Source organism: Coloeus monedula, assembly GCF_965178545.1.
Source record: "Coloeus monedula genome assembly, chromosome: 5".
NCBI lineage: Eukaryota > Metazoa > Chordata > Aves > Passeriformes > Corvidae > Coloeus > Coloeus monedula.
The window spans coordinates 39,343,249-39,369,295 of record NC_138785.1 but is presented as its reverse complement, the minus strand read 5'-3'; the positions used below and the strand labels follow the sequence as shown (position 1 = coordinate 39,369,295).

At 35.4% G+C, this 26,047-nt stretch overlaps 2 protein-coding genes across 5 annotated transcripts in view; one reads left to right on the top strand and one right to left on the bottom strand.

Moving 5' to 3' along the window:
* The window catches only part of ASB5 (ankyrin repeat and SOCS box containing 5), a 28,751-nt gene extending 13,826 nt beyond the window's left edge, over positions 1-14,925 (top strand). For 2 of the 4 annotated variants that reach the window (XM_082282051.1, XM_082282052.1), the window contains exons 2-8: positions 4,071-4,138; positions 7,501-7,580; positions 8,700-8,807; positions 10,200-10,350; positions 10,484-10,618; positions 12,657-12,848; positions 14,208-14,925. In XM_082282051.1, the coding sequence (XP_082138177.1) occupies positions 4,081-4,138; positions 7,501-7,580; positions 8,700-8,807; positions 10,200-10,350; positions 10,484-10,618; positions 12,657-12,848; positions 14,208-14,335 (852 nt within the window). In that variant the 5' untranslated portion in view covers positions 4,071-4,080 and the 3' untranslated portion in view covers positions 14,336-14,925. The remainder of the gene's footprint in view (positions 1-4,070; positions 4,139-7,500; positions 7,581-8,699; positions 8,808-10,199; positions 10,351-10,483; positions 10,619-12,656; positions 12,849-14,207) is intronic. The other 2 variants (XM_082282049.1, XM_082282050.1) reach the window with 1 other exon arrangement.
* Positions 14,926-19,663: 4,738 nt separating this feature from the next.
* The window catches only part of WDR17 (WD repeat domain 17), a gene marked incomplete at its 5' end in the record, with an annotated part of 46,315 nt that continues 39,931 nt past the window's right edge, over positions 19,664-26,047 (bottom strand). The window contains 6 exon segments of the mRNA XM_082282048.1: positions 19,664-19,998; positions 21,660-21,864; positions 22,032-22,127; positions 24,244-24,345; positions 25,194-25,296; positions 25,382-25,523. Coding sequence (XP_082138174.1) covers positions 19,879-19,998; positions 21,660-21,864; positions 22,032-22,127; positions 24,244-24,345; positions 25,194-25,296; positions 25,382-25,523 — 768 coding nt within the window. The 3' untranslated portion in view covers positions 19,664-19,878.

Below are 26,047 nucleotides of genomic sequence, written 5' to 3'. Positions count from 1 at the left end.
AGAAATAGCCATAATTCGTCTAGTTTTGAAATTCTCAGAATCAAAGTAAAATATGGAAACTAAAATTTTCTGAAGAATCCATCTTAACAGGGTCTAGCTACTTAGAGCCTCTTTGTGATTGCCACACTGGGAATATCTATTTATTGATGGACGTCCTGAAGTGCTGAAACTTCTGTTGCACTTAAGGCTTCTGACTGTTGCAGTTCACTTGAATAACAAGTATATCTTTTATCAAGTCTGAAAGATGCTTCTTTCCTTCCTATTTCATCCATGGAGGTATCCAAACCTGACTTGACTCTGCAGGCACCCTTGCAGAGCAAAGGAAGAGAAAGTCATACTGCAGTGCAGTCTGTAATTAAATAGATTGGAAAATGGACTGAAAGTGAAGCAAAAGATGGAATCTATCATAATATTGGATAGAAGAGTGAAAGGACAGTCAGAGTGGGAAAAGGCCTTCAGCCTATTGGCTTGAGGGGCCCCAACTCCAAAATCTTGTGGATGTGACAAAAATCACACGGTGGGCCCAGTTTTGCTGCACAATTGCTTACTGCTTATAAGGTTTGGGATTAGGCCCTGTGCTGCATTCTCTGTCAGGCAGGCTGGGAAAATACTGAGAATTCTCAGCACAGTTTGGGAAAAATTGCTTGTAGTATGGATTGAGGCTGAGACTGTGTTTGAGGAGCAAAATTATTCCAGACATAAATCCTCCAGAGTCTGAGCTCAGCTCAGAATGTCCATATGCCTTTTCTGTCACCTTTTAGTTGGGAAGGGGACTGAAAAACCCTTGCTTTGTTTTAGTGACTTGTCCAAGGAAATAATAACAGTCAAAGAATGTTACCAGTTGCTCCTCCTACTCAAGTCAAACCTGGTGTGGATGTAATAGATTACTGAATTTGGAAGTTTATGTGATTTTACAGCTTGGAATTCTATCTAGGGCACACAGACTTTGCAAGCTAATTTTGGTTAGAAAAATATCCAGACAGTTGTTGAGGCTTCAAGAAGATGGAAAAAACAACCTATGCATGAGCAATGGCTGTGGAGCTGTGGCTGTGCTTCATGTGACACGAGAAGGGGCCTGACACACTCCTTCCCACGCGTGCGAGGCCCAGCGCAGAGCCAGCAGTGACCGCTGCTGCTCCTACCATTGTCATTGCCATCATCTTCACGTAGCAGAATGTGGCTTCTGTTGGGAAGCAAGGCAAGCTGTGTTTGGAAATCGCTGTTGTGTTATTCTAGGCTTTTATATAGAGTTCGGTGGCTCATATTTCTGTGTGAGAAGTATGCTAAAGTGCAATGCCAAATACTCAAAATGTTAACTGTGCCACACTGATTTGAGCATCCAGTGCATTATACCCCGGTATTTGACAGCACAGTCACATGCTGTGCTCTTCCACAAAGCCCCAGCCTCCTTAGCTGTGCAAGATGAATGATGTTCTGAGAATGCATGAAGTTTATACCCAGGAAAAACATACCCTATGTTTTTCTGTTTGATGCAAAGGTTAGAAGGCATGCAGTGAATGGTAGGGAAAAAGGGTTAATTTTTTAATGTCCCTAAAAGTAAATTCCGTTCTTGTCTTTGCTTTGGCACCTATGTGTTTTAAGATCAATCATCTAATATAAAAGTTTCTTGGCTGATCATAGTTATTATTATCTCAGGCTGAAATTTCAAAAGCTCAGAGCTCTCATAACCATAACTAAACTGTGCTTTTAGTGTACACTCTAATGTTTAAGTAGTCAGAAAAAAAAAGATAAGCTGTTAGAATGATTTTATAATTCAAGTATCAAAACTCTGTCTTTTAGTTCCTTAGTTATAAAATAGTATGAATGGATGATGTTCTGATATAGGTTCAGCAGGGGAGCTGAAGTATTCTTTTGTTATTGGGACAATACCATGAAAAAGGCAGTAGAAAATTAACAATGTTACAGTGAATTTATAGTTTGGATGACATCTTAAAGAGATCCTGCTAGACATGGAGATAGAAAAAATTTTGGATACTAGCTCATTGACTGAATGCAACACTGGAATGGCAAAACTAATGTCTAGTCACGTAGTGCAGGTGCATTGGAGACAACTCTGTGGGAAAGTAGGTTTGTTTTGTATGATTTTTAGGAGTAGACAATTGTTGGCATTTACATTTGGAATGAAGTCCCCAAATTGTGAAAGGCTACATTATGATAAACATTGGAAAGTATATTGGTTTGAACCAATCAAGTTTTCATTGTTCGTATGCATATATATATATTTATGCATACAAGCAATATATATATATATATTTAGTTATATGCTTATATAGTTAGAGAATTTTTAGATTGTTTGAAATATTGAAATGAAATATGTGAATGCCACTTGAACTACATCTTGTCTTTCAGACATATTTTAATAATCTCTAGCCTAAATTCTGATTCTCTTGAAGTTCTTCAGTGTTGACTGTTGAAACTTCACTTATTAAAAAAAAGCGGCTTCTGTTTTTCTGGACATATCTAATCATGGTAGTTAAGCATCATAGATGTATTTCTAAATGTTTAAATCCTTCATTGAAGATTTTTTTCAATATTTTTTATCATGAAATATCAATTAAGTAGTTGACATGCTTCTTTATCCTACAAGGGATTTAGACAAATGAGTAATTTTATAGTGCCACAGTAAAAATCTGTTAGAACCTAATTAGATACACAAAATATCAGACACTTTCAACAATGGGAGTGAAGTGATTCTGTTGATCTTGGGACTTTGATGTTGCAGAGTTTTTCTCTTTTGTTATTGATCCTGTCTGTTGCTTCAGTTGCCAGGAGCTGAAGCACTCAGAGTGCATCTTAAGAAATAAAACGTAACAGTCCTGGTCTTAATACATAGCATTTGTTGGTTTTGCAGAAATAAATATTAGCTGCAATGCTTTCCAAATACTCTGTGTTTCTCATCTCCCCGTAATGAGCTGTGTCAGGCTTCTATTTTCAGTTCTTCTTTGATGATAGTGCTTCTTCTGAGGACTGGGTCTCAATCTGTCTAGCCGTAGAGCAGTAATTTTTTAAAGTGCTGAGCTCCGGTATGAATACTCTCCCAATGAAGTCATTGAGAAGAATTTCATTTATTACAGTCCTTCTTTTGAAAATCTAACTTTTAATGTACTTTTTATACTGAGTTGGGGGTTGTTGTTTTGTTGGTTTTTTGGATTTTTTTTTGGAGACTTCACAAATTTTTAGAAATAAATATGAAAGGAATGACATGACTGGAGGTAAAGACTGTTGTGAAAATATTTTTACTTAGCATTTTGCTACTATGATTATAATTGCAGGAATGACTTATAGATAATTGCAGGTAGAAGCAAAGGAGTAAGATCTGTAGGGAAATGTGAGGAAAAGAACATTAATGACTTAGAAATGAATCAAAGTCAGAATTGCAGTTCCCTATTTTTGGACATTTTCACTGCTGAGAATAGCTACCAACGCCCCAATTCAACAACCAAAGAATATTTTAGAACATAATTGAAGGAATAGTGAACTACTAAAAGAAAAACACAGTTCAGGGTATAGATCAAACAACATTTGAAACATATTCAGAATATCTTTGCTTTTCTTTTCTAGATGTGTTATGAGGAAGTAGGAAAATAATATAGGGATATTTGGCAGTGCTCCCCTTAAAATCTATGTACTGATACTTATTTTTGAGGATAAAAAACTGTATCTCTTTGCATGAGGTTAAAAAAGGAGGAGTTTGTCCTGCAGTTTATTCATGTCAAAGTTCTCTTGATTTTACTGTGAGTTTCTCTTGTGTTGAAATTCCAGTTAATCTGTCTTGGAAAGCCAGTGCACAGATACTGGCCCTTTGAGAAGCTGTTATGTTAAAGAAAGAAATGTGAAAAACTGACAAAAAGGGCAGCAGTCCTTTACCATAAGAAACTGAGCACTTGTACACACTCATATATTCAAAGCCGTGTTACTGAAGGCTGAGAGTTCGTATTACAGGGAGCTGCTGATCTCCTTCCAAACACAGCTGAAGTGTATTAAGAAAAGGTCCAACTAGCAAGAGCAGAGTTTTTTTATTATTATTTAATTTTTTTTTTATTTTCCAGATTGAAAGAAATGAGTAGGATTTATAATTGCAGTTGGCTGGAAGTGCCATGGGGAGATGGAGATTTAGGTACTGTATAATAATTCATAATTGTTTTTTAAACTTCACCTGTTAATGCAGTGAATCTATTGATTCTTTCTTGATAATGCTTACAAAGCAATGATGCTTTGTAATAGTTTGCCCTTCTGGTAAACTGTACATCAGAGAACTTGGAACTCATGTGGCTTCTATATATAGTTAGAAATACTTTGTATTCAGCATCATTCAGCATCAGTAGGGAATTAATGCATTATCAATTTTGGAATAGACCGTGTTTGCTAATACTGCTGCTACAGACACAATGAGTGAAAAAGTGTCCTTGTTTATGTTTTTGTTAATGTCTTCTAAGTGAGAGACATTGTAATTTGTAGATTAGCGGAAGGCAGTAATCTAGGCAAAGAATTTAAGAACATCTTTGATGTTTATTTATGATACATATTTATGTTGAGCATATTCTTGTCCCTGTGGTATTTAACAATGAATTACTATGTATATCAAGAAATCAGTTGGAATGTGAATTTTCTTTTTCCAAACTTGGTCAGCACAAAATAGTTCTGCAACATTTTGCTTTTAGATTTGTCAGTAGTAGAGATGATGCAGGTATTTTGCATTTAATAGATTTACCAGGAACAGCTGGCTGCTGAATGTCTCTGCCTGAAGATAGGGATATAAGGTGGGTCTAGGTGCAAACCAGAGTTTACAACAGGATCTGGCATCATTTGAGTATCAAATGCCACTGGAGTAATTAATAGACATTCTTCTGATCAATCCAAGATGGAAGGAGGTGAAGGAAATAAAGGTGAAAAATTGTTGCTTTCAGATCCTACCTGCATCTTTGTTTTGTTTATACATGGCTACAAAAATGTCTGAAGTGTAAGTGTATTTAATGGGCATAAAAGCTTCATAACTCTTACAATTTTATATGTTTTTCCATATAATCAGTTAAGTGTCTTTTTTTTCCTTTCCATTGAGTAGGATAAACTGTCAAGAGAGAGATGTTCTCATCTATAGAGACAGGGTGACAAAATACCAAAAGCAACCTCTAAATACAGATTTAAATTTGAGGAATTTTTTGCAGCAGCTAGAAGGAGAACTTAATGGATCTTGTTAATTTGAATTAGAACAACTTGAGTGCTCATTCAGATACTACTGCAGAAGAAGTAAAATAATGATTACACACACCCAAATTACAGTAGAATAAATCTATCTGAGCTTATTGGGATGACAAATACTGATGATTTGTCAAAATTCGGTCACTTGAAGGTTTCTGAGCTCAAGTTGGTTTTTTTAATGTAAAATAACCCTTAAAATCCCAATCAGTTTGTGTGGGGGGTGGTTTTGGTTGTGGGTGTGGGTTTCGTGGGGTTTTTTTGGTTTGGTTTGGTTTGGGTTTAGGTTTTTTGTTATTGTTTTTTGGTTTTGTTGTTGTTTTGTTTGGGGTTTTTTTGTTGTTTTTGGTTGTTGCTGGTGGTGGTATTGTTTTGGTTCGTTTGGGTTTTTTTTGTTTGGTTTGATTTGGGCTTTTTTTTGCTTTGTTTTTTTTTTTTTTTTTTTTTATTCTGACTATCAATGTACAGGGAATAATGTGTATGTACAGGCACACACAGATGACCAGAGCTTAGTGCAAATAATTCTGACAGAGTATTGGAAGCTGGGTCTTCCCAATAGCACATCTACTGCCACAGATGAAAGAGTACGAGGAGCTCCACACATACAGGATACCCTGACATAATAAAAATCTCACTGCTTTTTTAAGATCAGGCTTATAAAGCCTTTCTCTCACATTTTTAAACTTCTGTGATCAGCTTTATGTAGTCTTATGATAATTAAAATAATCATCTCTGCTTTTGTTTTGCCAAGTTTTTGATCTCAGTAATATTCAGTAATGCTGAGTCACGAAGTGCACTGTGTTCTCCAAGATGCAGTCATATGTCTGTGTACGTTTTAGTCTCGTTCAGTAACACCAGTAGGAAAATGGAGGTTTTATCTACATTTTCCTATTGTGCACTATTTCATATGGTTTTAACTATGCCCTGATTTCTTTTCAGGTTGAGTAGCCTTAATCTTTTCATCATTCTTGATGTGATATGAGGGGGCTGTTTATAGTAAACAAAAGTGTACTTTCTGAAACAGAAAGTTCTGGCCAGAAGGAGTCCAATAGGAAGCAGAAACAGGGTCTATTTCTGGGGTGTAGTTATCTTAGTGCTTAGGCTGATGATTGCCAGTGATTGAGCAACAACCTTCTTATTTCAGATTCATCGCGTTGTCAGTAAATGCAGTGGCTGGCTCTGTAGGCAGTGCCTGTCCATAACAAAGTCAAACCTGCACTCATGGAAGAGTCATCTGCCAATGTTAGCAACTCATCATTCCAGGCTAATTCTCTCTACGTTTCTTCAGGAATTTGGGCAGCTTGATATAACTCACACAAATGATTGTATTAGTATTTTACAGTTCCAGTGATTTTGTTCTTAGAGGAATAAATACTGATAATTCATAATACATTTTGAAGTTGTTTCTTCCTTGCACAGCCTCTCAAAACTGGATTTTCAAAATTCATCCAATAAATCAATATCAGCTCTGCCTGCAGCCTTGGCCGGCTAGAAGGGACCTGTCAGTGTCCAGTCTTCTAGTGGAAAGGGCAGGTCCTTCAGCAAGAGCTTCAGGATGTCTCTGGAAGCTGGGTTGCAAGTTATGGGGGGCAGATGTGTGTGAAGGCAGGGTTCTTGTTGGGTTACTACTTTCTTTCACTTTTCTCTTTGGGGGGTGATAAGTAAATGAAAATAAGTGCCAAACCTTTACAGTAAACATAGCTAATTATTTTTAGGCCTAATAGTTTATGGAATGAAAACTTAAACTTTATATCTTATTTCTACTATAGTAATTTTTTTACTGTGATTCTCACTGTATTTCTCTCCTTGCACTTATGTAGTAGCTTCAAATTAATCTCACCATACATAAAGATTTCCACACTGATTTTCATATACACCAGCTTCTTTGTGACTTCTTCAGTCAGCTTTGCATCTGGTTTAAGTTCAAATAATGCCTATATTCCAACTACGAAGTTTAATTACTTGTATTAAAAATGAGCAATGCAAAAATAGAAGTGGAATATGGTAATTAATGAATTTATTAAATCAGATTACTGATATAAATATCTTAGTATTTTGTTCTGTGGAACACATAATCATTTATTAGAGATGTTTACAGTTCATTATAGAGCACTTTTTTATTATTTAGAAACTGATCATTTGAAATACAGTCTCTAAAGAGGAAAAATTAATTTCATAGGACAATTGACTTCATTCTGTGCATCATATTTTCTGCTTTGCTCTGTGCATTCTAAAGCCTTTCTAATTCATATGGTTTATTCAATAACTGTTGTTATTATATAGGTTCTTGGGCAGATCGCTCACCTCTGCATGAGGCGGCCAGTCAAGGACGTCTTCTTTCTCTAAAGACTTTATTGTCACAGGTGAAGGCTCTGTTCTTACAATTGCTTTCATTTTTGTTTAATTTCTCAGCATAGATTATTAACACAGATTTAGTATGCTTTGTTTTGCTTTTTTCGCTTGAATTTTTCAGAGCAATACATATTTAGGAATTTTTCATATTATAATATATAAGCTAGTATTTAAAATATTTTCTCTGTATGTTCCTCCCCCCCCCAAAAAAAAAACAACCAAACAACACAACAATCAAAGTTGTGAAGTTTTGTCTAAATTTATGTCAGTCTTCTGGTCTTGCAAGGTATAGATCAATATAGTTTCACTGCTTTAAGCCTTTGGGTAAATAGAGCTAGTCAGGAAGATACTAGTTAACAGGAAGAATCACTGAAAGATTCTGGGTTCTGCATAGTTGTCATTTAAAAAAAAATTGTTAATAGCAAAGGGAGATACTGTAAATGCTAAATTTTAATATTGCAGTATTGATCCATTAGCTATTTTGATATTGAAAAATTATACTACAGAATACAATTGATGAGAGCCAGTAAATAAAATTGTTCATTCTTAAGAATCAAACTACATCTACTGGAAAAAATTTCAAGGGCTTGGTGATTTTATCAATCCAGTAAGTGGTTTCTTTGCTAAAATTCATAGCTTTGGATATTTCAGACCTTAAGTTAGATGATAAAATAACAGAAGAATTTAGACTCAGGTCATCATGGGGTTTTAAATATCACCAAGAGTGGAGATGCACCATCCTCTCCCTCATCTGTTTCAGGGTTTCACTGTCCCCCAGTTAAATTTTTTTCCATACAGCTGCTTGGAATTAGCCATGTTCTGACTTGGGTCTGTTGCCTTTTGCCCTGTCACTGTGCATCTAAACAGTCTATTCCTATCTTCTTTATACCCTTTATATTTTATGCCTATTTCTGATTAAAAAAGAAAAAAAAAGAAGAGCTGAGAACTTTTATTCTGTTATGCACTGATTCATGAAAGATTCTTTCTATGCTCACTGAGGATTTACTTATTGCAAGTTGAGTTTTAAGCCTATTTAGAGTACTGTAAAGTATTAATTTGAACAGTAGTGTGAGGAAACGACTTTTAATAGGTTTTGTATGATCTTTAAATGCCATTCACATCTATTCTAGGGGTACAATGTAGACACACTAACAATTGACCAAGTAACTCCACTTCACGAAGCCTGCCTGGGAGATCATGTAGGATGTGCAAGAATCCTCCTTGAAGCAGGAGCAAATGTAAGGCTTTGGTTTTGTTTTCTTTTACATGAAGTCCAATGCTAACCTTGGCTTAACTGAGAAGGATATATTCCTTGATTTTAATGTAATTGGTCTCTACTTACCCAATTGGCTGCGTTCATCTCATGTAATTACAGCTGCCATCTGAATGCTGGCAAATGAAAGTGATGGGCAGTCACAGAGACAGTAATGAGTCGGGGTGAATCTGTTAGCAGTATTCATTATGATATTTCTCTTCTAAAATATGAAATCCATTCCTCCACTTGACTGGGTTCCTCTGGCTTTGAGTGGCTTTCAGGAGACTGTTCTTTTAATCTTCAAAATGTCTGCTGTCACACTGTACCTGTGTGCTCTTAAAAATTCTTTGGTCTAAGTATAAAAAAGCACTAAAGCACTGTCTCTTTTCGGTACTCCTGACATAGACTGTCTTACCTTTTATCCCAAAACAAAAATGGGACATTATAGATCACTTTCACTGTAATGTCTGTTGACATCAGAATTCAAGTCCATAGCTTCCCAGGTCTCTGATCTTTGTAATGGAAATATTTATTGTTCTTAAAATTCAGGTTTGAGAAGCATGTAGAAAATGTCTGTGTTACTACAGAGAAAGAGAAAAGATACATAGATGTTTCCAAAACCAATTTCTCCCTACTTTAGGTAGCACAAGGATTCTAAGGATACAAAACTACAGGAAAAAATTTCATTTTCCCACCTGATTTATTTTTAGTATCTTTAATTGTTTTGGTAGGTTTGGGGGGTGCATGAAAGAAGATAGGCCAGAGTCCTGGAAGGAGCCCTCTCCTCATACCTGTGCTCCTTTCTTTAGTATTATTAGCCCTCACAAAGTTGCCTACTTTGTCTCCTTACTCACACTGGAAATACTCAGTTGAAGAGTGAGATGATGAGGTTGGTATTAAAACAGTAGGCCTATGCTATTAGCTTTGTCTCCTTCCTGTGAAATATCACTTCAACCTGGAGACTAAAACTATCAAAGAAAATGGCAAATAATGCTCACATTTAATATGGAGTTTGCATTCTTGCCAGAGCTGTGAGGAGAAGATCCCTTTATCCCCTTACTATGTGAAGTGTAGATTTTCTGTATCAGTGAAACAAGCTCAGTGCAATGACTTTTGAAAATTATTTACTGCCCAGACATCAATATATGCTCTTTAGTATTCCAGGTGTATTTATCCAACATAGTTTAACTAGAAAAACAGTAAACTAATTTCAACTGAGCAGCATGGTAAGAGGAAGACAGTAGCACAGGGACTGGCCAGTTGTTATTTGACCTAGTACTTTTCTTTTTGTATTTTATGCAATTTCTAACTATTTCCTGTTTAGAAATCTACCTTTCTTTCAATTCTGTTCATAAATAGATTTTATATATCCTAGGTAAATGCTACAACAATTGATGGAGTGACACCTTTATTTAATGCCTGTTCGAGGGGCAGTGCAGCATGTGCTGAGCTCCTGTTACAGTATGGTGCCAAAGCTCAGTGGGAGTCCTGTCTGCCATCACCAACACATGAAGCAGCCAGCAGAGGTAAGAAACTACTTCCTGAATAAACGTGGAGCAGTTGAGCAATGTCTCAGTAACAGGGTTAAGCAATGTGTGTGGTTTTGTCCATGAGACAGCATACTGAAGTCGAGCAAACTGTCACGCTTTGTACTGACAGGTCACAGTGAATGTCTGGAGGTACTGCTATCCTGGGGTATAGATGTTGACCAAGATCTTCCTCATTTAGGAACACCTCTGTATGTAGCTTGTGTTTCACAGCAGATCCATTGTATTCGAAAACTTCTTTATGCAGGTATGTCATGATTTAAATAAATATATGGCTGGTCTGTAAAATAAACATATTGTACTCACCTTTGAAGTCAGCTGTGCTCAGTCAACTCAACTGGAACCCTTGCTTGCAGGACTCTACTTCAAACTTTATGCTGATTCATGTTTTCTTATAATAACTTAGTATATCTTATTTTTTGGTGCTCTAGTAAGCATATGAGGAAAAAAAGGAAGCAAGACTAGTAAGAATGTGTGTTCAAAATTTTCAGCACATACTGCAGCTTTATTGATACTAATTTTCTGTAGGAAAAACAGGGGTAAAAAACTAGTTTTGAGAAATTTTACATAATAATCATTGAGATTTCAATTGAACTATTTTAGCAATGTAGTCCCAATTGCTTTCATTTTTCAGCAAGTTCTGATTGATCTTTTCATGAGACATAGAGGCTGAGTTGCAGAGGGAAGAGGTGAGGTAAAAGGCATCTGATCCTAAATTTCAGATTAGTTATTTAATCAATGGGTAAGAGATGTTGAAGGCTCGCTCTGTTTCAGCACAAGTCCAGGGACACAACTGGCATAGCTCAAAGACAATTTGCTGTGTTTCAGGCATCTACATACAGGCTTTTGTATCCTGCAGAACAAGGAGTTAAAATGTATATATGAATAATTCAGCCTTGCTATCATTGCACCAGAATAGTTTTTCTACTTGATTGCATGTTATATTTAGAACTTAAACAAGCAGTTAAAGTGTTTCTCATTGAGTCCATCTCCTTGGATGATTAATTATCCTATGTCGTGAATTTTTGTGTTTAAGAACAGCAAAAGTATAATTAGCATATTTTGGGATTCAAATGCTACCATACAGAAAAAACAGTAACAGAAGAGCATACATTGGTTGCTGCCCTGAAGTAGAAATGGCTATGTAAATTGAGAATATAAGTAACTACTTATGTAAATCTAAATTTTTTCATATTTTATCAGTTTGTGAGAATGTATTAGAAGTTGAAAAGCAGATAGACAATGAAATAAGCAAGACAATGGTACTGCAGAAGCATGCTCAAATTGTTAATATTAAGAACAGTGAATTATTCAGATTTCAGACCTAATTTCTAGATTTGTGACATTATTAAATTATTTTACTCAAATGAGCATTTAAAATGCAAAAGGTGTTGATTCAGGGAGTAAAGTTGATACAGAAGGCAACTGTATCACCTGTGTTTTGGTCCCACAAAAGGTCAGTAAGAAGTCTGAAGAAGGCTAGGTTTTAGGTGAACCAACAGCTTGCCTGTAAGGGAAATTCTTCCATACTAGCTAGTTTAGTTTAACTCTCATATGGATTTATTTTTCTTGAATATGAATGAATTGTTACAAATTAATTTAGTCCATTTAAATTTAAAATATGTTAACAATTCCCTATTAATGTAAAAGTGTAATAATTAGAACCCATGGATTGGGAGAATTAATGGTTTGGGGCTTTTGTTTCCTGTTAGCTTTCTTGACTGTGTATCTCACCTTAATTAAAATTAAAATTAATTTATAGGTTAATAAATAAAGGTTGGATGGGATGGGAGTTTATTTCAAACCCTTTGCTAGTTCTGACATTCGAAAAATTATAAAGCATCCAAGATTTCTTCTTGAGTTGATGTACTCACAAAAATATGTGTACAAAACTTCAGTCTAGTGATTTTTTTTTTTTTAAGACCTAAATAAGGAAAGTATGTTTTTTATGTAGTGAAAATTTTCTTAAATGTGTACAAAAAGTGCTTTTTAATGATTAGGCAACAATGATGCTCATGTTACCTGGTTGGTACCTGATACATTTTTATCTGGTTGTATTTAGGTAAAAAACCCTAGGATTAAAAAAAAAAAACAAACCAAAAACATACAAAACACTGATGTGATTAACTATAGTTCTATGCAATGAAATTAAGAAAGTGGCTAAATGCACTGTGGCATTCCAGGCCAGTGGTGGTTTTTGTTTGTTTTGTAGCCTCGTCTTTCTTACTCAATGGCAAATTTAATTAATCTCTTCTTACATCTCTTTATGTGCATCTACCCACCAGGTGCCAATGTGCAGAAAGGAAAGCATTTGCAAACTCCACTCCACGCTGCTGCCCAGCATTCTAGTACAGAGATTGTAAACTTACTCCTTGAATTTGGGGCAGACATAAATGCCAAAAATTCAGATTTTGAGAGGCCTGTTGATTTAGCTGCCCCAAGCAGTTTAGTGGAGAGACTACTGCTGTTTCATGAAGGTAAGTTTACACGTTTATATTTGAAACCGCAACTTGTATTATTAAAAAAAACAAACCCACATATTATTAACAGCCCAAACAACCCATGTTATAGAAGGTAACACTGTGCTTTATGAAATGAATATATGAGCATTCAGGTAATTTCCTTTCTAACTATAAACATACTCAGCAATGTTTAGCCTCAGGCCAGAGCCCATTGATCAAGTAGCATCAGAATTTGTACAAGCTGAAAAAGTATCGTCATATGTTTATTGGGTGTTTACAGAAGTAGACATTAAAGCTACATTTTTATTGGTTTTTACAGACCTTGTTAAAAAGAAACAGAGTATTTAAGTTTCAGGTTAAAATATATTTCATTTTGGTCAGCTGTCATAATATTTTTAAATATATATTTTATGTGCATATAAAGCAAATTATTTTGATTGTGGGCAAAAAGCGTAAGAAGTTTAATTTTCTAAATTTTCTTTACAAAATTATAAAAACCTGAGAAATAGGAGACTAAAGAGTCTAGAGTCCCTCAAACCTCTTAAAGGTCTATCTTCTTTGGAGAAAGAGAATATTCCAAAGGGAACTGGATTTGTTCAGACTGACCTATGTATAATGTAAAAATAAGCCACAAGAGAAAGAAACTATTTTAATAACCATGGGTATCGCTTTAGAGGTGAACTGACAAGTAACACTGATTCATGTTTTCCTCCAAAAACCCACTCTGTAGTCTGAGTCCTATTAACAAAACTCCTCTAAAAACTGTATGTTTTCACAAATTTACCAAGACTAGTAATGTTTTTAAGTTAGAGCAAAGAAAAAAAATTACATGGCATGAACCAGATATAGGTTTATTGTCCAGAGAAAACAGCCATGTTCATTTTGAAGGAGTGGGGGCAGAGTGATAAAGACATTATTATTAACTAGTAAGACCACTAAATATGGTCCAGGATCTCGGGGTATTTTGCCTGCTTATTCTTGTTGCAGTGATGCATTGGTAGTGCAGCTGGTAGTGCTGTAGCAGGTATATAACCTGTACTGTGAATAAAAAAATCCAAAACAACAAGTCTGCAGTTTTTAAAGTTATTAACATCAGATATTTTCTGGGAGCTGTTTTTTCATTTAAAAAAACTGACCTTGTCTTGCTTTCTTTAGTATTTCCCTAACTATTTTTAAGGTTTAAACAGCCCCAGTCTTTATCTTTGAGGGCAGAAAGGCAATGAAGGAAAGGGAATGAAGAAAAAGGCCAAATTTGCAAAATGTGAAATTTTTTTTTGTTTTTTTTAGAAATCCCATTATTGTGCAAGACTGTTGTAAAATAAATTGCTGGCTTTTATAGTTGTACAATTAAACTCCTTTCTTTATTGTTTGCAGCCACACCATCCTCTCTTTGTCAGCTCTGCCGACTATGTATCCGAAATTACATAGGAAGAGCTAGACTGCATCTTGTTCCACAACTCCAGCTGCCAACAATACTTAAGAATTTCTTACAGTACAGATAACATAGTAATTAATCGTTAGAAACTTAAATATAGCGAGTACTTTTTCTTCTCTCTGTTCATTGTACATTTTATCTAAAGAACTGCTGGGCAGAAAAAAAAAGCCTTTTGCGTATTGCTTAAAAAAATTGTATCTTTGACACCTGGTGTTGGTAATGTAATAGTAATTGGGAGCCATTCAGCAACTAGTGCCAAGGTGCTAATCCAGCTGAATTGAATAAGTGTGCTGATACTCTGGGACATGATGGTATAATTTTATCTTAACCTTTAATAGCTTTAGTGCTGTTAATTTTAATTGTGTTTATGTTTTTAAAATCTGTTTGACACACCTGAACCACAAAGAGTTTCTTCATTATTATTATTTAAGTTTTTCCACTTGGAGTCAGTATTTTATGTGTTTTTAAATTTCTGTTGTTCATGTACCTAAAAATACTTAGTGATGGGTGCACTATATACATTGATAAAAATAAAATAATTAGACGTCAATTCTTTTTTTCTTTTATATAGACAACTCATTAATCACAGTGAGAAACTTTCTTTAGTCTTCCTCATTGCCTGTGCTGTGAATTGTAATTAAACTGATATGAATATAACCTCAATTTTTTATAGAAATCTGTTTATTGGTACAATTAGTAACTTATTTCTCAAAAATCTTAATGCAGAGATTCTTCTACTCTCCTCTTGTAAAACAGAATTATATGGGCACTTCCCTTATCTTTTCGTAACAGTTCTGTATCATAAGCGTTTAATGAGCATATTAAATAATTATTTTAATGTATAGTATCTGGGAGGTTTCTGAAGGCATATTGTGGAGATGCGGATACTGAATCTTCAAGCTCAAGTTTAGGAGGTGAATACAAGGTTTTCAAAAAAGTCAGTTTTCTTTATCAGGATGGGTACAGCTCACGAAAGGACATTACTTCTCTTACTATCTGTTTTGTCAACATTTACCCAGCTCCAAAAATCCTATTGAAAATCCCAGAATACTCTAGCAGGCATTTCTGTGAAAAGGTTGAAGTTATGTTGCTCAACTCTAGCCAGAGACAGAATGGTGACAGCCCCAAGAGATAGTAGAAAACCCTAAGGCTTTGCTCATGCCCTTGAATTTTGATGATTGTGATCTGAATAGATGAAAACGCAGTGCTCCTCCTTTCCTTCTTCTCATTCGTCATCTGTTCCTTTGAGAACAGAGTACTTTCTCAGTGACTGATACTCAATTTCTGCAAACCAAAGCATGGGACACCTGAAAACTTGCCATTTGCCCTTGGTGATTCACTCTCTTCCATTCCTTTTCAGTGACTCCTTTCAGTATTTATGTTCCTACTGGAAAGATGCTAAGTGAGGAACTAACTATAGAGGAAGCTTTCACAAAGAGGAATGCTTACTCAGTTGCTAAATTATATGCACCTAATAAAAAATGCAGCTGTCTTGACACCATGTTAAATAACCTTAATTTGTTTCTGTTCCCTGCAAGAACTCTAGTTAGGGGTCTTTTCTGGAGTCCTTGTAAAGGAAATTCAAATGCAAATATGAGGAGAGGCTTAGGAGTCCATCATATCCTGAGTCTGTACTGGAGTGAGTCTGTTGGTTTTGGTTTTCATCCAGAAAGTAGCAATTTGTGGTTTTAGGTACAACACCATTACTGTGTATTACTTTGACAGACAAGCCAACTATGAACTGCCAAGCCAACCACGGCACTGTTGAACTTCTCCATGTAGAATGAGCTCATTTAGATCCTCACCTTCAGGTGTACACATCGCTTTTCAAGCTTGATTCAGACAAAGTGGCAAAAAGCTCTCACGTTACATACACCTATATCAGATTGAGGCAAAGATTCTGCAAAACACCTGTTTGGAACACAACTAGATAATGTTAAAAGTCTTGCTGAGAGTCACATCAGAGTCGAGCCCATCTCATTGCAAATAGGTGTGTTCATGCTCTTGTGGCATTTGCAATATCTATTTCCACTGTTCCCCCTGATTCCTGCCACCATCCAAAGAGCAAACAAGACCGTCTTTGTGGTTTACAGGTATTTGGTACTATTTTTTCTGTAATTATACAGAATAGGAGACTAGTCAGAAAAAACTGGGTTGTGGTAATACCATTACTTTGATCTCAGGCAAGAGGCACTCTTCAAAATAAACTCCCGTCTTTTCCTAACAGATAATTATGTGAAAATTGAGCTAATTTTGGCAAGCTGAGCCAAGTTGGATGGGGCATTGCTTCTGTTACTATGTAACAGGGACAAACAAAATAGGGAATGGATGTGGCTGGCCTGGCAGGACTACATACTGGAACAGGTTTCTGGCAGGTCAGAGCACGCTACTGCCACATACCAAAACACAGAGCAATGAAATACCTGGTGCTAGTGCTTGGTAGAATCCCTTCCAAAAATGATCCCTTTTTTAGCCAGAAATGAAAGGAAACAGGTTTGTTACTGTTCTCATGCTGTGAGGGCCCTATTCCAATGTGGCTCTGGTGGGTTGAATTCTTAGTATGAAATAAATGTTAAGTAATATATTAAAATATTAGGAACAGGATCTGAAGCAAACATTGACCCAGGTCAGAGCAATTTTAAAGACTGTTACAATAAAGCTCTTATTAAATGAATTTTTATACCTGTTAAAAAGTCTTCTAAGGCATTTTCAGAAAAAAAAAAAAAAAAAGTAGTGTAATATGTCAATTCTGGAAAGAAATCCAACAGTGGAATCCTGTAGGCTTGCTGAAAGTGTTCCAGAGACCCACAGGAGGCACAGGGCTGAGAAAGCACGTGGAATACAAGGTTCTCCTTGTGTTTCTCCTGGGGCTGCGGGGCCACTCGGCTCCGGCCACAGGCAGCACAGCATCACTGGCCCAGCCTGGCAGGAGCCCTGCGCAGGGTGGAACAAACAGGGCATCATTACAGTCCAGCAACATGGATTTAAAGTGCCAGATCTCCTATCTCAGACTGCAGCTGCCAGTGAAGCTGTCTCTGAAGCTTATAAACATATCAATACTGTTGGACAGATTATTTCCACAGAAAAATTGATTTGGTTTCGCAGGGATAAAGTGATGTTAAACTTAACTGAGATTTAATAGTGAAAGCTGGAAAGCTTTTAACTGGATTTAATTTAATAATTTAACTGGAAAGCACTAGCTGTGTAGCTTGATATGTTTCTTCATTCAAATGGAAATATGACTTTTACAGAGGAGTCAAACAGTCTTTTGAAGACAAAGTATTCTTTAATATTAAGGGGGAGATATCTGTATTTGACTTGCTGTACTAGACAATGAAGCTACATATTAGCAAACAATCTGAAATTATTTTTGAAAATAATTTTTGAACCCGTTGACAGTTGCAACCACAGCTGTAACAGCAGATACAATGACAACCTTTTCTGCATATTCCCCTCACTCACCACTGTACAAACAACTTTAAAGAAAATGCAACCTCATGTTATTCACAATGATTGTTATCTGATGGATCCCCAATATAAAAACATCCTTTGACTTTGTTTTTGTATTTTTGTAATGAAAGAATTCTTAAACCTCGCTCTATAATTTAAAGAGGGAGTACATTTGCCCAAGATTTCATGTTAAGGCACAATTTATGTGCAACACATTGATGCAGTTATACTACATATTGTAAGATATTTTAACTGTGAAATATTAGTAAAAATCCTTACACTACAACAAAAGATTTTAAATATAGTAGAATGGCAGTTGAGTCAATGCTTTAGATCCCAATCATCAGTCATGGGGCTGCATGTTCAGTTCTTACCTTTGCTCTCCACCTCTGCATCAACAATTTTATATACCAGGTTGTAAGATTTCTGTGCTAAAAGACAGATAGTCTTTCCTTTGACAAAAGCAAGATCAGATACTGACTGATCAAAAACTATGAATTTTAACTTCTGAAACTGAATTCTTCTTCTGCAAGCTCCATGGAGTAAACAAAGGAAAAACATTTTCAAAGAATATCTGCAGAAAGTAAAACATTAGGTTCCAGCACCCACGTACGTACAAAAATGGGGGTTTTATGTTGCAAAACAGCTGAGCATTCCCTCTGCCCAATATATTCTTACACTAGAAACCCTGCAATAATACTCCAGAACATTGCCAGAATGAAATTTTACCATTTTGAAGAGGGAGGAAAAAAACAACAACCAGGATTTTTAATTTCTAATCTCCATCCCACCTTTCCAGCATGGTGGCATTGTTATTTCTATAGTTAAATGAAGGCATAGCTTACCTCTATATTGAGGATTGTTTGATAAGATCTGCTAAATAGATACCTGATACTAATTCCAGTTTTATAACAGTTGCTATAGAAATAATTCTGCCAATTTTTAATTGCAGCCTCATTTCATGTAACTATCAGGAAATTAAATAAATTTTAAATTTTATTTTAAAGCAGCAGCAAAAAATGTAAGAACAGGTAAAGCAGATTTCTGCTTATGTGCCATCAATTAAGCTAATAAAGAGTACTGTAACCAAGGCATCTTTTCCACAGGTGAGCAATTCTAAGAATTATTAATAAGAATAATAAGTATAATATTTGCCTAATAATTAAATTCTGTACTATACACAGCTTTAAAGTTTAAATATTTTTAGTATTCTATTGCCATAACAATTTTTCCATTTGAGCGTAGATTTAGTAAATAAAAATATATATGCACAAGTATTTACTGCTGGTCTGTCATACTATATGCATGTTTATAACTAATACAAAATGTAAAAAGAAAACAAGCATTTTAAATGTACATAGCATAGTTAAATAATTTCAATAAATTTTCTATTTGTTCCTTACAAAGCCTTTAAAAAAAAAAAAAAAAGTTTATAAAGAATTTTAGCCTCCAGTGAAAGTATAAGGGGAATGTTGCCAAAGATGATCCTATTAGAAAATATAATTTTGTAATCTAGATAATTTAAATAAATAGATAATAAATAGATAATCTAAACAAAACATAAGTGAGCTTCTATTTCTACTGCTGTTAAAGCACAATAGCAAGTGGATGAAAAAAACATCTACTCTTTAAATTTTACTTTTGCTGTAGAATCATGTGTGTAAAATTAGTTCAAATTAAAAAGGGGGACAGTGTGAAACAGCCACAATATTTCAGTCATTCTAAAAACAGGTTATAGTTGCTATCAATAAAGTAATTCTATTATTATATTATATATTTGGAAGTGTGTTTATGGGTTTCACAGTTTGTTATCAATATTTTGGTAATGTGTAGATAGTTGCTTACTTTACAAAGCATCTATTCACACAGAGGTGACAAAAATAATTGTCTGATGACAATATTCTTATTAAAAAAATGACATGGCTATATATGAAATTAGGACTTTTTCTTTGGATTATCAAATAACTTTTTTCTTTGGATTCTCAACAAACATTTGTATAGAAATCCTTTTGTTCTCATTTTACAATTTTCAAAGTTCAAGTAATTGACCTTCAGGAGGAATCAACTACAACCTTTCTGTTCTTTGACAATCAAGGTTAAATCAGCATTAACCCCCAAAGTGTTATTTTAAGCACGATAAAGTACAGAGGAAACACCTCATCAAAATGGGTTAAGTCGTATTCCTGTTCCTAATGGTGAAAAAGGATTCACTTTGGCCCACATCAAAGCATCATTCAGTGAAATAGCAGATTTTCCATCTTCAAGAAAGAACACAGGACCCTGTAAAGCAAAAATGTTTGGGAAGGGAAAGAAAAAGAAATTACACATGTATTGTATAAAGGCCACCACAACAGAAAGCACATTTCATCTGAGGAGAACATAAAAACCTTGTTCAGACCTATCATCTAAGTTCATGCAAAAATTTTACCCTCTGACTTAAAACTCTGATAACAGCTACACATTATGAATTGAGGGCACTTATGTTCCCAAATCTGTCAACACAGCATTTCAAAATATTTAAATTTTTAGTTTGATGTATTTTATTGTTATTTTATGTATGCTTGTCAATTATTCCAGAGTTAAATTTAGCCTGAATTAGAAACTGAGGTAAAAAGCATTTTTCTTCTGAATAATGTCCATATTTCATCATGTTTGTCATTGTCTCTGCTGATCCGTGCTTTTCCCTATCCACAAAAGCCCCCGATATAATGCCTCCATGAATTGTTTGAAAACAGTCTACAGGGAGTCTACAGAATAATTTGAAATATTCACTATGAAAAGGACAAAATACTCATTCATCTGATAGAAAAAGAGCTATTTGCTAATTTATTAATTTGACAAAATCTGCTCTCAAAGCTGCAGTTCTGTTTCAGTGCTTTCTGAAAGACTTATGCTCTCAAACTTGCTACATAAAACTTGTAAACCCATACAAGTAGGCTGCTCTACTTTAGTATTAACTAATTTTGACTTTTGAGCTGATCTGCATGTTTAAAGCCATGACTCCTAACGTATGCTAATCCAGAAATAAGTATCCTGTAGATGACAAGCTGGTGACACCATATTTGCTATTCTTGTTGAATGGATTATAACAGTGGCAGCTTTACATGGCTGTTAGCAAATGTTGAGAGTACAGCCATAGACAGAGACCACTGATCTAATGTGGAAGTGTTGAGAACAAGTTTTTTTAGACTGATGGTGAACAGTTGAGAATTTTGTTTACTTCAAAAATCCCACTAGCATTTTGTAATCTCCAATTTTTGTCACAAAACTATCCATCCCTCTTAGACCACCCTGTTACTCTTTGGGCTGACATCTTACACTGGACAGAGGAAACAGACTTGGCATCACTTAGGAAAGTAAATTCAGGCATTGTCTGGAGTCAGGAGTAGTGTTTTCAGGATCTTTCAATTTTCTCTTTATTAAAATAACAACATATGCTAAAGAGGTATTATAAGGACTAATGCATTTTAATCTTTAAACTCTATGTGAGTGATGAATAAATATATTTGAATATTTAGTCTTCTAATAGCTGGATTTAATTAGTCATGAATTCCAAGTTTTGCAGTGTGCATTTCCATAGTGATAAAAGCCAAAACCAGAAAAATGTTAGTATGTGGTTGAAGACAAATAATTTCCTAGCTTTATTCAAGCTGTGGTGAGGGAGTAGCCAATAAGATACATGCACTTTAGACACAACATTTAGCAAAGGAAATCTTTCACATGGAAATTAAAAGGTTTTGGATTTGGGAAATGACAACTACTTGATTGGGCAATTCTTTATATAGCCTTTCTTATATAGAATCTTATAGATGTCACCGCCTGTCACCTTTAACTCTACTCCTGTGATAACAGGGTAAACATTTTTCCAGGCAAATGATGGGAGGGACCTTTGATTTATGGCAACCTCACAAGTAGTCAATGCTATCAGGAAGAAAGAACACTTCAGCTCTCTGAAACCATACCTGGATCTTTAGTCCTGTCAAACAAGAGATATGAACATCTGAATGACTAGGAAGATTTGATCCAGTGACACAGTCTGGCCCAACCATCCCCTTCAGAGGCTCCTCCTGAATTCGCGATATGAGTACTGAGTACAGTGCTCTCTGCGATTCAGACGGTGGGGTGCATGGCAACTCATCCGTAGGCCTAGCAACATAAAAGAAATTTGGTTTTCAATTTTGCTTCTTAATTTGTGTTAGAAAGTAAAACCCTCAAAGCAGTGACCTTCAGACTTTACAAAGGGAATAAAGGTACAACTAAACAGTTAAATACTACTACTCTCACTCATGGTAATTTTATGTTTTTCCACCTACTTGTTTGATTGTGTGCAAGCTCTCCATGCATCTAATTCCTCAGAAAGCTGTTCGATTTTCAAAGGTACAGATACTTCCCGTCTTTTTAAAAGCTGACTGAAAAGGAATGCAAGTAATTAAAGTCCAAATTAATCCCAATAATGACTGTTTTCTTAGAAGCAAAACATGATAGACAGTAGTAAAGTAAAACTATTTCTGATTGGATATGGAATAACTATGGAAATAAATTGATCCTTCACAATATAAACTATATTAAACCTTAGTAATATTCATACTAGATATAAAAGTATAGATTTTGATTTGAATTTTATTTTAGTTATCCCTATTTACATCTTATTTAATTTGTTCTATTTTTTTTTTAATTTGAGGCAATTCTATATTTTAAGACCGTATGTGTTTTTATTTCTTAATATTGTCAACTTTACTAAAATTAAGGATCCATTTTGCCTATATATACTACATATGGTAAAAATGCAGTTAGAGAAACATGATTCAACACATGCTTTGGGACAGCCTTTTTTCACTTAGAGAAAACAGTTTCAAAGCCCTTGCAGCGGATGCATTTTTTATTTATCAAAATATAATATAAGGGGCAGTTATTACCTGACCTAATTCAGCCATCTTTCATTTGTGTTGGGATACCTTAAAAATGTCCTGCTTAAGCATGTAAGTTGTCCACCTTAAGCAGGTAAGTGTGCAGTTTAAGATGGGCTGGAAACTAAAAAACTGCTTGTTACTAGTCTATTAATATCCATATCAGAATAGCCTTTCTGTAAAAGCTTGTATTTCATCTTGTTATTTCTTTAGGTTCAAAAAAGAAAAAAACCCAAACCAACAACAAACAAATGCTCCTTTTCCCAATCCTCTTACCAAGTTTCAGACATGAGGATAGCTAAGAAGAAAGACATGTTAAATTGTTGAATTACCCTTGGTAATTCTGATAAAATATCAGCAGGCGTTGGAAAGCTTGCAATTCTAGTAAGGTGTGAAAGGACTGAATGACATAAACATAACATTTATTCTCGATGAAGAGATAAATAAACTGAGATGATAAGCAAAGCTACAGTGGTTGGTTAGAGCAGTTAGTGGAGCAGTAACAGTTAGAATAATGCCAGCATAGCTTGCACTATAAAATCAGGGACATACTGGAAATGGCCTTGCTATCCAGCAAGTTAGGGGACAGAAAGAGGAATTGACAGCCCCAAAATGTGAAGGAGAAGTGGAAGTTAGTCAGCTGGATATCATTACCAAACCAGACAGGAAGACTAAACAATTGTGGTTATACTCTGAGGAAGGAACACGAAAGTATTCTATGTAAACCTATTTTATTTACCATATAAAGATTATTGATCTTAATCTTTCTCCTTCCTAGTCCAAGTTGGTTGGTTCAAGTTCAAGTGGGGTCAGATGAAATTAAGTGTACCAAAAGAAATGAAGTGAGTCAGGTTGAGTAGGGCCAAGTGAGTTGGGCCAAGCTTCATTGGGCTGGGTCAAGCCAAGTGGAGAAAGTTGGGTCACGGGAAGTGGTTGAGGTCAGGTTAGGTCAGGTAAACTGGGTCAAGCTGAGCTGATTGAAATCAGTCAAGTTTAGTCTGGTGGGCCTAGTCAGGTCAAGTCTAGTCAGGTGGCTGGTTGGGGTTGAGCTGGACAAAGCAGGCAGCACCAGGCCAGATCACATCAAGTGGGCTGGGAGTCATTGGTGTCTGGGAATATTAGCTTATTAGTCATTAATGTCTAGAAATATCAGGTCACTGAATAACAGGAGGTCAAAGTGGGTTTCTTGGTGAGAATCAAGCTAGTGCCCAGTCATGGGCTCCAAACTCAAAGCTACTCCTTTTCGGTACTGAGGAAGTGTTGGCAAATGTTCTACAGGTAGATACAAATTAAAGTGTTACTGGCAACATATAGTCACACCTGGCAGTGATGCTGAATACTCAGCTACTTCTAAAAATAGTTTTTCTTACAGAACTAAGAGTTTGACTGACACCCTGGTTTCACAACTTGTTGAGTTACCTGAGAAACTCATACATGTATAATGCATAAAGAAAGCAAAGAAGCTTGTACATGCAGGCATAGATATACCTTTACAACTTTATAACAGAACTGGGAACTCAGCTGTTTTGTGAGGGGTTGTGAAGAAGTGGGGTCAGTGTATGGTATATGCCATAATAAAGACTGAGATTACTCAGTGTTAATGAAAACACTGTATTACCTTGTGTACTCATACAGTGCAGGGACAATGCTATCGTACTGTCTTCTGATAGCAAGTAAAGCACCAACGTAACCACACAAAATCAGCAACTCATTCCGAAATCTAGAAATGAACAAGTATCAATCATGAAAAACAAAAAGCATTTGCAAAAACATTAAACAAACTCATATTCACATTATAATTTTAAAACCTAATTTATCCATGCACCTTTTGTGAAGAATATATGTTTGCTGATTATGCTTACTTTCTGTGTCATGGAACTGTTAGAACAGACTCCATCTGCTTCATATTGATCTCCATCATTAAATCTTAAATGGCATGTACAACACAATTTTTAAGCACAATCATGTAAAGTTATAAAAACAGCATCACTCAGACATTTTAATATGATAGAACTCTAAATGTAAATAAAATTGCCCCAGATATTAGGTGAATTTCAGTTTACCAAGTTTCCACAACTTTTTTCTCCTTTTCGTTCCTCACATATATACTTGTGTAGGCATCTAGGCCTAGCTTCAACCATCCATCTTAAAGGTGAACCAGAGCTATCCAACTATTTTAGAGTTAATTCTGAGAGTGGCTGCCCAACTTTCCTTAAGACTTTGACATAAAAGTCCACATGATTTGTGATACCACTTCAGGGAACTGAAGCCAGAGCCGATCAAAGTGAAGCTCTTCACATAAAACCAACATTGATGCACACATTGTAAATGCTCCACAAAGAAAGAAGCAGTAAAATATCTTTTTTTTTTCTTGCTAAACCTTCAAAATTTGGGAAAGTTCCACCTTCTATTTTCCAGACTGGGAACGAGCATGTTGCTGAATTTTTTTTTTGTGTCCCTCTTCTGGTAACAAAAACAAATGATACTGACAATGTGCACTTGTAAATTCATTCCAAAAGATTCCTTTAAGGAAAGTTCCACTTTTCTAAGTCAGGAAAATATACTCACTCACTACACTTAGGCAACATTAACTGTTCAGTCGGCATGTAACTTAGAAGATCAAGATACAGAAAGACTGAATCTAAAGTCCAATCTGAGCCACAAAGTTGTTCTGTTGAAAAATAGAAAGAAAAATATCTCATGAGGCAAGTTATACAAATGACTCCTGCTTTAAAATTGTTCATCCAAATACCTACCTTTCACATATTGAATGCCAATAGGGAGAGCCTTTTCAGGCTCTGTGCTTAACAGATAGTATTTTATTGTTTCAAATATATCCCCATCTGCATGAATTGTCTCTGCCAGTCGCATACATTCTTCCACATCAGGAAGGTTACACTGGAAAACAAACATTTTGCCAGAAAATTACTGAAATGTTCAAACACTTCTCTAAGATGCAGAGAAATACTGATGTTTGCAATAACAATAAGAAAAAACTCTCTCTGAAGGAGTCATTGAAAGACATACCTGCATATAATGTGCATTAAGAAAGCCATCTAGACAGAGAACAGCACTGGAGGAAAAGGTTCTGTAACTTTAATTTAAGCAGTACCAGTTTTTATTGCTAATGTTTTTGCGAAGTTTTTACTACTGTTTAATAAGTGTGCAGTCTGAGTTGCACCCTAAGGGAGTTATCAAAGCAGACCCTTCTGCTGCTGAAGAGGAAAGGGGGCATTTAAGGACATTACAGGCATAAGATATAAAACAATTTAGACTTGTACAGAAAGTCGATCTGCCAAAACATGACTAGGCTGCACATCTAGTAGGTTATAAATCATACTGACAGGTAATTCTGAAGATCATAAGCTACTTCAGAAAGTAACATGTGTCAGGGAAAGAGTACACAAAGGATAGAAATAAAG